The 13,793-nt window shown below is 44.3% G+C and overlaps 1 protein-coding gene across 3 annotated transcripts in view; it reads right to left on the bottom strand.

The window, feature by feature from the left end:
• The window catches only part of 1700025G04Rik (RIKEN cDNA 1700025G04 gene), a 206,598-nt gene that overhangs the window by 17,891 nt on the left and 174,914 nt on the right, over window positions 1-13,793 (bottom strand). For all 3 annotated transcript variants that reach the window (NM_197990.3, XM_030242805.1, XM_011248069.3), the window contains exon 5: window positions 13,068-13,128. In NM_197990.3, the coding sequence (NP_932107.1) occupies window positions 13,068-13,128 (61 nt within the window). The remainder of the gene's footprint in view (window positions 1-13,067; window positions 13,129-13,793) is intronic.

A 13,793-nucleotide genomic window follows, 5' to 3' on the forward strand; every position in this document is an offset into this window, starting at 1 on the left:
ATTTTCACGTTTCATCTGCTTCTTCGCCATCTACACCTCATTCTCCCGTGGTTTCTATCCTATGAAAGGCATAAGTTTTCATTTTACTCTTTCTCCACCGGGCATTATCTTTCTTCAGATTTTTTTTTCATGGAGATAAATAGATGTAAAATAAATTTTTGTGAACAGTTTCCAGGTTACCTGGATGAGCGTGATTCTAAGAGATTCTTAATTTTAGTGTCTTGTCAGTTTCTCAGTCCAAGACAGGAATTCTAATACAACCTGCTTGGTGGGTGGGGGCTTTATGGGTCTCCCCAAGGCTCATTTTATACAATTGGCAAAACTAGATTTGAATTCATTTGCCTCATGAGGGAGATGTGCTTCCAAATTTTGTAAAACCTTTACAACCTGAGGAGGCAGATGTTTGGGCAGACAAGTCACACCCCTCTGACTTGATTGACAGCAGCAGTCTTGGGACCATCAGCTTGTTCATTGGATTACAGATGTCTCTCTACTTCCTCCAAAGGATGGTGACCAGTCTGACTAGTCTCAGTGGAGAAGTGGAGGATATTGCTTACCACTCTTAACTACCATACAGACTAGGTCCCCGGAAGATGGAGAGAGTGGTCAATTTTTAACATGATTGCTTTTCTTCCTGCCCACAGGGGTGCCGGGTGTGCCACTGCTCACTGGACTAGGAGGCTCATCTTCCCTTCCTTCTTCTTGGCTTTCAGAACAGGAAGCACAAGGGACAACTATTGTAAGCACCGTTAAGGGAGAACAGGAGCTAATCAAGTAGGAAGTAGGAAGGCCTCTTGAAGGTGCACTCTGGGTTAGAGGAACACTTCCACTTGGCTTCCCTCTTCTTCCAGGGAAAGGCTAAGGCCTTTCCAGGGTGGCAAACTGGCCCGAATTCCAGAAAGGAAGATGAGTGGGGTCCACTGGATTCTACTGTGTGCCTGGAGTTGTCTGCCGGCCAGCCTGATCAGCGTATTTCCCAAGAAAGCACGGAGGATGGCAACCACGTGCATGGGGTTCCGACAATGTAAGAGGCTGAGGGGGCAGCATTAACTGTACATGGAGACTGTTTGGCTCAATGGATTATAAAATGCTTAAGTTAAGAGTTGCCACACACACACACACACACACAAACACACACACACACACACACACACACGAGTCACCTCACATCTGACCAACTGACCAACAAGAACAGCATTTCCTGCAGGCCATGCAACTCAGTTTTATCTGTGGCTAGGACCGTGAGAGCCTTGGGAATAGGAGTTTCAAGTGAAATCTAAACTAGGAATGTTTCAGGTGACCTAGTGCATGGTCCACGGATGGGATGTTAATGCTTTCTGGAGATTTCCTTCTGGACAGCCGCACATCTGTGGGCAGTGGAAGATGTGAGCAAGGCCAGCGATCGGTATGTAATCTGCTTTTTTGCCACTTGACATTTTGCTATAAATTCATTTCTGTTTTCATGGACTTCTTTTGACTTTGGGTTTCAGAGTAGTACAAAGAATGGAGTGGACGCTACCTAGCTACCATTCAGACATGAGAACACCTCACATTTGGTAACACGTGTCTATCAACTCCCCCAACTAGGAAGTGAAATTACAATGGCTACAGGTTTGGTATCCATCCTTTCAGCTTCTTTTCTAGTTCTGATGCTGCAGTTTGAACTCAGGCAATGGTATGTACCCTATCACTGAGCCACACTCCCACCCCAGCCTTTAGGGACTTTAATATTCCTTTCAAATTACATTTTATATATTATATCTAATGACATTAACATGTCATATTAATTAATTAACATCATAATAATTAAGATAACATTAGATATATTATATCAAATATATTATTCTTTTATGTGTCTGCACATTTAAATACATATAATCAACTGCAACTTATAAATATTTCATATAAAATATACCACTTATAAATATTTCATATAGAATATACCATACTAATGTGAATATATGCACATGCATTTATCATATGCCTATCAATATCTGATATTTGATTGGTATCTAGTATCTATTTGTTGAATGTTAAGTGTAAAAATATATCATAGTATTTTTTTAATAACATACATTTTTATATAATTATTCTGTTCATTTAATAATATTATTTGAAAAATGGAACTGTGCCACCTGTACGTCTGGCTCGGTTCTTTTAACTGCTGCATAATGCTGGGATGTAGAAGCTTTCATTTGTTCCTCTGCTGTTGAGTGTTCAGTGGCTTCCAGATTCTTAAACTTTCATTTTTGCTATTAACACAGACTGCTGTGGTGAAATATATATATATATATATGTATGTATATATATATATATATATGTGAATTTAATGGGTATATACCTACTAATGTAAGAGACAGTTTTTAATGATTTGAATTACATATACTTCATATTATATATATATATTCTATATAATTTAACCACAAACCTTTTGATGTTTTAAAGTTACAAGCATATTCCAAACTAGTTCTGGATCTGTGCAGGGAATCACTCCACTCGTTAAGCAGGCGGGTGCTGGGTCAGGACCTCCCCTGGCTCCTTCTGCTGCCATCACTGGGTACCCAGAGAAGAGGCAGACTGGCCAGCCCCAAACTTTCAAAAATCAGGATTGAAAATATGGGTGTAAAACACTTTAGTTCACTTCTTACACAGAGGAGAATTTAAGACAAGGCTGTCCAAAAGTGGGAGAGTCCTCTAGGAATGAGCAGAGTATGTCTCCATGTAGATTTCCCCAGGAATAACAGGAGGTCCCAGAATAAATAATTAAATAAATACACAATGTGCCTCCTGACTCTCCATGACTGACAGACACCGGGCAGTTCTACTCTTTGCTGAAGAGGAAGATGAAGTGGGAAGAACAGGGTAGGACATTTCCCACAGGTCCTTACAACTCAACAATCATGCCTCTGGATTAGAAGCACCCAAAAGCAAGTCCTCTGTTCTAATACTTGTCCCTCCTGCTGCTGGTCCCATCTGGTCCAGAGAGCCGGGTAACTGTGCTTAACTGAAGCTTATTAAAGGAACCAAAGAAGCCAGCTTGACTCTCTTTGAGATGCTGACAGTGTTTCTCTTCTTAATTTTTTTTGTCATTATTATTGTTGTTACAAGCATTCTGGGGCTGATATTAATGTACAATTTTAAGTCTCTTAAAAGCAGGTTATAAAAACCTACAGGAGTTTAAAGAAGCCTCTAACAGGAAAAAATCTAGATGAGGTTTCAGCCGTACCCTGCTACCGACCGACTGACTCAATGTGTAGGTTATTCCACAAAACAGCAAGACAGCCAGGCTGCTGGAGATGTCCCATTCTAATATTCTATCTCTTATCTATGGCTTAGGTAAGAGCTGAGTTAATTCTTCATTTCCATTTTCTCTCACAGACCTCGCAAACACTCGGTGATGCACAGAAAACCCCCTGAACACAGACATCTAGGCCACAGCCAGAGCTCTGTGTATATCTTTTCTTTAATTTCTCAAGTTAGCAGCATCACCCAAATCTCCTTGGTGTGAGAATGAAAGGATCAGAGAGTTTACGTGATTAGCCTGAGTCACACAGCTGGAGCCAGTTCCTGGATCTGGCTCAGGTTTGAAGCTTTCTCTTGAACCGTGATCCCCCTCTAGGCCCGGTGGATTGAATTCCATGGCAATGTACCGGCCGTGTGCTCCCATGTTGCTCCAAACTGCTAAAAGCATCTCCTATCCAGGACAGCCACGGGCATCTTCCCAACCACATCTCTCTTTTACAATGTTTGCCCGTTGAAGCCCAGTGGTCTTATCTGTATAGCTCACATAACCATCAGGCGTCTTATATCTTAAGCTACGTTCTAGGGAAACAAACACAAGTGAGACTCGGTTTTGAAGCCTAGAGATTTGCACTATGCTTCCAATATTTTTTGACTTTTTAAATTCCAGTTCTAGAATTGACCCTAGGGCCTGGAAAACCCTAGGTAAGTGTGGTCTAACCACTGGGCTACATTTCTAGCCCTGTTTTAACTTTTGATATTGAGTCAGGATCTCACTAAATTGCCCAAGATGGTGTTCACCTCATAGTGTAGTCCATGTTGGCCTTGAAATTATGATCATGTTTGCCTTCTGAAAAGCTGAGATTTTAGGTGTGTGCTACACCACATTTTGCTAGGTATTTTTAAACAACTGAGCCAAGTAGTCACCAAGATTGACCCAGGGCACTTGCTGTAACATCACAACAATGTTCATGGATACCAAATTCAAATAGCAGAAGGGCTGCCGGGGGGGGGGGGGGAGAGAGAGAGAGAGAGAGAGAGAGAGAGAGAGAGAGAGAGAGAGAGAGAGAGAGAGAGAAAGAGAATGGAAGGATAATGGAGTACAGAGACCAGGACCTAAACTCCAGCGCTGTCCTCTTGCTTTGAATGCTAGTTTGGGCCTCTTGCCTCGTCCAGTGGCAAGATGAAGCCTTTCACTGATGGCTTTACTGGGCTGAGCCCGCAGGGTTGTCAGTCATGTCTTCCTCATAGCAATGGCACAGCTTCTCCTTCATTGTCTCTCTGTTGCTTCAGAACCTGAATCTCTCTCCTGCTGCTCCCTAATGAACCTGGCTGGTAGAACCTCGTGAATTCTCTGAAGCTCAAGCTCCGCACAGGAAAGTGAGCAGATGCTTGAAGGCTTTTAGGCCCACTCACTCCCCTTGACTGAACCCTTCAAGTCCCCATTCGTGCCCCTTGAATGCAGTAATAATTCCTATGAGCCAGAGGGGAAATGCTGGGATTCTTAAAGGCCAGATTGTGTTCACACTTCACTAGTAACCACTACAGCAGGGTCACGATTATTAAGTCATCTGCACAAAGCTAGAAGAAGGAATGAAAACAAACCAGGCGTGAGTCATATCCTTGCTCTCTGTAACTGCAGCTTTAGTTTGGCTATACAAGTAGGAGAGGACTCATAATGTAAGGGAGTGAAGGGGGCCATGTGGCTGCAGTCTTGATGACATGCTCACTATGGAACAAGAAATTGCTGTGTGTATGCGGGCATGTGTGTGTGTCCATCCATACCCCCCATGTATGCATGTGTGTGAGCATGTGTGTGTCCATACCCCACATGCATGTGTGTGTGTGTGTAGACCAGAGGCTGATTGTGTGTGTGTGTGTCCATCCATACCCCCCATGTATGCATGTGTGTGAGCATGTGTGTGTCCATACCCCACATGCATGTGTGTATGTGTAGACCAGAGGCTGATGCCCCTGTGTCCCCTCCCTCAGTGCCGGGCTACAGATGTAGCCACTGTGGCCAGCTTTTATCAGCAACTGAGGACTGAACTTAGTTCTTCATGATTGAGCAAGTACTTCATCAACTGGGCCATATCTCCAGCCCTGTGGGAAATTGTTCTATACAATGATCATGGCAGCCAAGCCCATTTCCAATTGACATCTGCCATGATGCCTTTTGCGGCCGTGTGACATATTTTAGGCTTGTACACAATAGCCCCATGCTTTCTCATTAGTCTCAGGCATGGAAGGAGCCTTTAAACATACTGCCTGAAAGTAAAGCAGGTCTCATAAGTTGCATGGGTAAAACATTGTATCTGGTTCTCCAGCAGCTCAGAGACTATCTGTCCCTAAGAGAGTTATTCACCCAGAGCTCAGCATCATATTCATGACTGCATCAGGCAAACAGTGTGCTTCATCTGATACCCGATGCAGTGCCCCTGGGCATGGGCCATACTGACCTGATCTGATATAATAGACAAAAGTCCTTGAATTAACCTCATACACTTGGATTTGCCATATATATTTTATTTTTTTATTTTTTTATTTTTTCGAGACAGGATTTCTCTGTGTAGTCCTGGCTGTCCTGGAACTCACTTTGTAGACCAGGCTGGCATCGAACTCAGAAATCTGCCTGCTTCTGCCTCCCAAGTGCTGGGATTAAAGGCATGTGCCACCACCGCCCAGCAAAATTACATCACTTGCTTTTTTTGTTTGGTTTTTTTTTTGGTTTTTCAAGACAGGGTTTCTCTGTATAGCCCTGGCTGTCCTGGAACTCACTTTGTAGACCAGGCTGGCCTCAAACTCAGAAATCCACCTGCCTCTGCCTGCCATATTCTTTCTTACCAATCAGTGTAGTTTTGAGTGCATGGAAGTCAGGCCCTTCATGAATCTTCATACTTTCTAAGTGTAAATAAATGGTCATTCCATGGGAAGAGGTCCCTACAATAAACAAACTTGCATCTTAAAAACCAACTGATTTCAAGTTCATATGCTGCTCTTTAGACATTTATTTCCTTGAGTAATTCCAAGAAAGAGAGCCAAAGTCTCAAAATCATGTAAGAGTGTGAGGGATTTAGGAGGAGACTTTTAGGTAGAAGAAAGAAGGGAAGTGGGGAAGGAAGGAAGAATGGGTTTCTTCTACCTTTCTTCGGGAGGACTTTCCATTGCTTCCTAACCCTTCTACACTGGCTACTTTTCTATTGCTGTGATAAAACACCATGATCAAGAACAACTTTGGCAATAAGGGTTGATTCTGGCTCATGGTTCGAGGGGAAACATTCATCACGGCAGGGAAGTATGGCAACAGCCAGGTGCAAGAAACCGGATGATCACATTTTTATCCACTCACAGGAAGCGGAGTCCAGAACAGGGAGCAGAAGGAGGCTACAGACCCCCAAGCCTGACCCAGTGACATACCTCCCCAGCAAGGCTCCGCCTCGTAAAGGTTCCACAATCTACCCACTGAAGACAAAGTGTTCAAACACATGAGCCTAAAGGGTACATTTCTCACTCAAAGGACACTACATCCGAAAGTCAACGATACCCACACATCAGACCACTGCCAGGGTCCTACGTGCTCATGGGCCCAGCTCAGTTCTGGGGCACTGACTGTACTCTGTAAGATCCGCAGCAGTGAACTGTATCATCAGGAACTGGGGCCCATGGATAGACTCCATGGAGTCTGTGTATTTGATAGGATGCATATTTTAACAGGGACAGTCTTTATAAAGATTTTTGCTTGTTTTATTAATGCTTTCAGATTTTATACTTTGATGCTTTTCCCTCTTCCCGAATTCCTCCCAGGTCCTCCTCACCACCCCACCCTCCCAACTTAATTACCTAAACCAAAGCAAAGTTGGGCACAGTACTGTGCACCTGTAACCCCAGCATTTGGGAGGCTGAGGCAGGAGAATTGCTGTGAGTTTGATGCTACCCTGGACCACACAGTGAGTTCTAGACCAGCCTGGACTACAGCATGAATTCCTGTCTCAGCAGCCAAAGCAAGGCTAATCCTACATGAGTCTGTGGTGTCCGTTAGTCCAGTTTATTAACCGCCCTAGGGACAAAGGGAAGCAGAGCAGCCTGTAAAGCTCCTCTAAGTCAACTGTCTTCACTTAGCCCCAACAATAGGGTGGGGCCGAACCTCCTAAGAGCTGCCTAGGGAAATGGTACCTAGGGTCTCCAAAACTCTCCCAAACGAGGAGAATATTTTAAGGTCTCAGTATCTGACTTATGGAGCAAAGGTTGTGTTCAGTACTGGGAGTTGTAGCTTGGGACAACAGGGGCCTAACAGAGTGGAGGAATTCTGCCACCAGCAAAAGAGTTCCATGTTAAATTCACACTGTGTGTCGTCCCCCCAACCCCCGTGCATGTTTGTGTAAATGTGTGTGAGTGGGCTTACCTGAGATTACTGCTCACCGTCTCATTCTGACACGGGTCTCACTGAAGCCAGAGCTCACTGCCTCGGTGACTGGCTGACTACTGAGCTCCACAGTCTGCTCCTTTTAGTGCTGCTGTTGTAGGTGTGCACTGCCATGCTTGGCTTTCTATATGGGGACTGGGGCTCAGAACTCAGGCCCTCAGGCTTATGCAGGGACAACCTGACCACCGGACCATCTGCCCTACCCTGAGGAACTCACTTTAAAATGAATTGATGGGTTAGGGAGAGTAATGTCTGTGTGTAAGTGTGTAATGTCATAAGGAAACCATTATTCTGAAGACAAGCTATAAAAATAATTTAAAAAGAACTGATAACTCCCGCCCCCTCCAAGTCAGCTTCTCACCGCGTGGGAGTTGGGATGTTATATAGCGATATAAAATAAATGAAGTCAAGGGTTAAGGTAATAGAGGAGAGGGATTTGAAAGCTGAAGCTTGCTGATGCCGAATCAGTGTGTTACGTGTACCAGGGAGGGGAACACTAGTAAGCTCTTAGAAGACCATGTTCCTAACTGTTTATGATGGTCAGCTATAGTCCTGATGAGAGAGAGCAGATGGATACACACGTTGAGTTTTCCTGTACAGACAAACTGGCAGGTCTCGGGCTGGTACCCTAGTGTGCCTTTACACTTGTTTTGAGGGGTGCAAGTTATTGTTTGGTCCAGAGGAGGACGGAGAGGTAAACTTTAAACCACGCCTGACACAATCTAGGAAACACAACGAATGAGTTAAGGGAAGCCAGGCTTTACCCACAGGGCTCCTTTGTAAAATTAGCGAGAGAAAAGGAGTTCTTGAATATTTCTGGAAGAAACAAACTTTCATCAGCTCCAAACTTCTCAGCATGATTCTTAGCGCAAAGCTCCAGGCAAAAATGATTGAATAAACTCTAAAACCAAAACATCCGAAGATGACGTGAGCTGTTTTATAGTTGTCTTCGTGCTTGTATCGACCAAAAATAATTCTTAGCAATGTTTTCAAAGCTCAGGAAAATTATGCGGAAGAACTCAAGTTAAGTTTTGGTTATATAAATGATAGCTAGAACCTCACTGAGCCGGACACGTTCACTGAGTTTTGGATGCATAATGCTTCAAACAGGACTTAGAACAGCCGATAAAAAGGGATGAATTTTAGAGAAGAGAGGAGGACCAGAAAGACATGGTCCACAGGGCAGGGCACCACCTGTAGAAACCAAGGGAGCGCGCAGCGGACGGGAAGGAGTAACAGCTTTCTTTTACATTACGTATGCTTGGGCTTGGGGCACAGCACAGAAGCAGGTCACTTGCCCAGCAGGCACTGTGTATGAGGCTCTGGGTTTGGATATCAGTACCAAACCAAAAGAAGACAAAGAAAGAAAAGGCAAAGGTCCCCAACAGTGGGCACATTGTTCATGTGGAACTTGAATACTCCTTGTCTAGGGAAGGCTCTACCCCACACATGGTAAAAACCAAAAGCGGTGTTTCTGTTGTGACAAAGATGTCATGTTCTCTCCTAGGCGCTTTCATATAGGAGCAATGCATAAAGGAGACAGCGTTTCAGTCACAGGGATTTGCTGAGAAGGGACGAGATCATCTTAATGCCTTGCCAGAGCTCATAAATGTTTGAAAAAAAACACATAACTTAAAAATCCAGGTTTCAGTTTTTCCAGTCTACCCTGAACTGCTAGGCAAAATTTTTAATCACCAAAAAAACCAAAAGCCAAACCAAATCAAACCAAATCCCCCACCAAACTAGTAGTGGACAAAGCTAGATAAATAGAAAAACAAAAGATCTTTATCATAGTAGAAACAACGTATTTCTCTTTTTGCTTCTCTTTACTAAACAAAATGATATCAGCACACTGGGCATCTTTGGAACCAATATGTGGAGTTTGGTAATTGATCTGAAATGAAGTTTTCAATGTCAAGTCAGACATATGCCAATATTTTACTGAAAACAAAGACACACACAGTGTTTCTGCCCGGGCAGGGAGCTCCACCCAAAGCTCCTTCTCCACCCGTAGCTCACACTGGCGGCAGCTGCTGCTCTTCCCGAGACAGGAGGCTATGAGCTTAAGCTTTCCCAGGTCAGCTTTGGAAACTGTGCCTACTCTGAAATAGTTACAAATGCAAGAGCATCTTCTATCTTGCATTAAACAGCGTAACTATGGGGCAGGATTTTCAGGGAGAGATGTCCAGATGAAACGGCCACAAAAAGTAAAAGCCACCTAAGTCTCTCTCATGTGAGTGAGTATCCTTACTTCAAATATAGGGAGGGGAAATAGTCAAACATAGGTGAGATGAGGTAGAGACGGGGATACTGGAGGAAGAATGGCCCAAGCAGGTAGTGGAGGTGAGGGGAAAGGAGAGTGATGCCTGCCTGGGGACTCATGGTCCTGTAATGTGAGTGAAAAACCTAAGAGGAGACAGTAGGACATATGTGAGCAGAGTGAACAGGGGAGAGCCCTGGAAGCTAAAGGTCTGAGTGGGCGTGGGCCTGTGGGTGGGTAAAGGTCTGAGTGGGGTGGGCTAACTATATATGCATTACAGTCATGAAGAAGTCTTAGGAAACTCCACTAGTCCGTAACCTAATTAAAATGTTTTTAAAAGGAGTTTGCACAGAAGTCCCCCATGTTAGCAGATAACGTTGCTCTCCAAAGACACCAGTTTTTTAGGTGAAAATTTCAATGCCAGGCAACACCGAGAGGCACCCAAAATAACACAGGCTCTAGCTATTGCTCTTGCTAGACCTCCGTAATGAGATGGTAACATCCTACCACTAGAGATACCACACTTTGGTTGCAGGATACAGAGACATCACTCTTGAGCCGACCAGAAGACTCCCCACTGACTGGCTTTCATAGAGGTGGAAGGTGCTACGCAGGCTGCTGGAGCAAAAAAGATATCGATGGTTTTGCCCATCACTGGACTCTGCACGCTACAATACTGATCTTCCAGGCAACATGCATCCACAGCTGCAATGGTGGCAGTTAATGGGGTAACCAACTATTCTTTTGACTGGATTTGAGGTCTGCTCCCCGGGAAGAAATTCATGCCTGATATTGCAAACATGGCCAAAAAACCACAGCCAGGGAAATCATAGAGGAAAATCTATTGACATTCTTCTAAGTGGTCATGTTGCCAAACTGCCTCCTATGTATGTTGATCTCCATAGAACTGTGTTGTTTCCAACCGTGCTCAGAGAAGCTCTGACTGCAGTGGGCGGTGGTTAATGCAGAGGCATTAGTGTTCAATAGGAGGCTGAGAGTAAGAGACTGTGAGTGCTTATAGATGGGACACCCGTATCATCCCTGCCTCTGTCCAACACTCAGGGACCATCATGCAGAGTGGGGGCAGAGGACTGTAGGAGCCAGAGGAATAGGAGGAAAGCTGTAAAGTGTTGCCCCCCAGACATGACATGGCCATTGTACACACGAGCCATGAAATATTTAACTCGAAAACACAAAGACCTGAGTTCTATCCCCATAAACCACATAAAAAAGCCAGGCATGATGGCACATAATTGTATTCCCAGAGCTAGGGAGGTGGAAACAGTGGATTCTTGGAGCTCACTGGCTAGAAAGGCTAGCTTATCTGGCAAGCTCTAGGTCCCACTGAGAGACTTTGTCTCAAACAACAAGGCAGAGAGATTCTGAGGAATGATCCAGATGGAGACACAATGCATGTGCACCTGAACAAACTCATGCACTTGTCCACACACACACACACACACACACACACACACAGACTCACACACACAGACTCACACACACAGACACAGACACATACACACAGACACACACAGACACACACAGACACACACACAGAGACACATACACACAGACACACACAGACACATACACACAGACACACACGCACGGTAAAATAATAAAAAATGAAACTCAAAGACTGCCCTGTGATACTTTAATTATAGCACAATACGTTTTAAATTCCTCTTTAGAATAGTGTTCATAAGTTATGTCAGATTTGTAAGTTGACAGTGTTGCCTGGTTCCACTGGTATTTGAGGTTAAGTTATTGCTTAATTCCTACATAGATCAACTTTGTACTTTTCTGTCATGTAAATCTGTACACAGACAGAAAAGCAATGTGGAGACTGATGAGACAAAGCTGTGGAATTCCAACCATGATTATTACAGCTATCCCTATTATCTGTTGGGAACAGGTCTCCAAGACTCCCAAAGAGTCCTCAAGCTGGGGACAGTGGCAAATCTTATATATTCTGTTTTCCTATACACAGTCACATGCCACGTGAAGAAGACCCATTTAGAGACATACATTACTTGTCAATTTGTCAATTTGAGGGAGTTCCCACAGACCTGGATGGAATGGGTCAATCACCTCATGTGGCCTGTTAGGGTCCCTGAGATGCATGAGACAGATGTCACTATGGCAAGGCCACCATTTCTTAACACCTTATATTTCCTTATAAGTAGAAGGCACACATTTAAAACAGCTACAAGTGGCTCAGGTACCCACGTCAGTGGTAATGCCCTTTGTTACCAAGCATCAGGTGCTGTAAGTGTACGCGCTGCCCTCCCATGCAGTTGGTAGTGGGGGTTGGTTTTTACAGTGGCATCACCACAAACTTGCAGGCAATGCTGTGGTGTAACAGCAGAGCTCCAACAGTACCGAGTGGGAGGAGTTTCCAGCTCTGTCACCTTAGGTGACCACTCTTGTGTATGCATGCTGACTGGACGATGGTTGGGCCGTGTGTGAATATACACACGTACTTACACATGTACAATAAAGTTTAATGTACGGATTTGGCACAGTTAATGACAATGAATAATAATTACGACAATAGTTATGAGTTACATAAGAATTAGGAATTAGTATTTGACTTTTTCCACTTAGTGTTTCTGGACCCCACTTGACTCTTGAGTAATTGAAACTGTAGCTTAAGGGGAGCATTGTATTAGATAGGCAACTGTGGGAAAGTTACTAAAACATTGGGAGGTTCAGCACCCTGCAGATGATAGCTCCCTGTGTTACCTGTAATCACTGGTGTGGCCTAGAGGCAAAAAGGTCATGTCTAGCAGAGGGTAGTAATAGAAACAAGTGTGAGATATTCGAAAGGAACTCTGAGAAGTGGCAGGCACACAGAGGTGCTTGGTGGACTCGTGCAGGCAGCAGCACTCCTTGCAGTACGAGGTTTGAGCTTTTCAATGGCCTCTACCTGATCAGAACTACTAGAATAAGCTAGAGAAGCCTAGGATAGAAGCCCGGGGGGGGGGGGGGGGGCTCCATCCCATCATTTCCATATATACTCTGTTTTAAGTTTTGGTCCAATCCTTTGCCAGAAGATTTAGAACACAGGGCCAAAAGTATCGTTATCCTACCTCACAGTGAGTGTATTCATCCTGAGGTAATGTAGTTTATTTGCCTGCTTACCTTTTCGATTTTTTCATCCAGCATTCTGAAGAATTCTTGTTGGCTTTCAGAGATGTGCATGCTGGAAAGCAAAGAAGAGCAAGCACTTATTCCAATGCTTCCTTAATCTCACGCCCTCTGAAGTACACAATGGTGGACCTTGAAACTCTGGGGCACACAGCTCCTTACTACACACGTTCCCACTAAAATACCCCAGAGCTACTTTAGAATAGGATGTCATGGCACTGATCTCGTAAACATGCTTCCAGAATCTAGGGAGTGCTCATGATGTAAGGAATACAACTTCAACTCAACGTTCTGCGGCTATTTATACTGATATTGCTGGGCAGGACTTGCCATTTTTTTTCCCCTTTAAAAACACACTTGGGATTCTAAAAGAAGAAAGTCAGGACATGCAACATGTGGCATTTTCAGCCCTGTGTGTGAAATACAGATCTTACAGAGGTTGCAGCACTGGCACATCCAGCTATGAGTACAAGCTAGAGACTTAAGCGCAGAGGACAGAATGGCAGCCTGACACTGCCCATGACCAGTTTCGTTAGCTCACCGAAATCCCACTGGAACACGAGATAAGGTGAGCAGAGCCTCTGAGTAGCCCTTAGCCCATGTGCTGGCTTGCTCTGTTCCACTTGCTTAGTTAGATGGCTGGCGTGTCAGCAGGAATAACACATAAAGAGAACACGGATCACGGATGGGAAAGGCGTGGCACATTGGGACTCAGTGCTA

This window comes from Mus musculus, chromosome 1 (genome assembly GCF_000001635.26).
Source record: "Mus musculus strain C57BL/6J chromosome 1, GRCm38.p6 C57BL/6J".
NCBI lineage: Eukaryota > Metazoa > Chordata > Mammalia > Rodentia > Muridae > Mus > Mus musculus.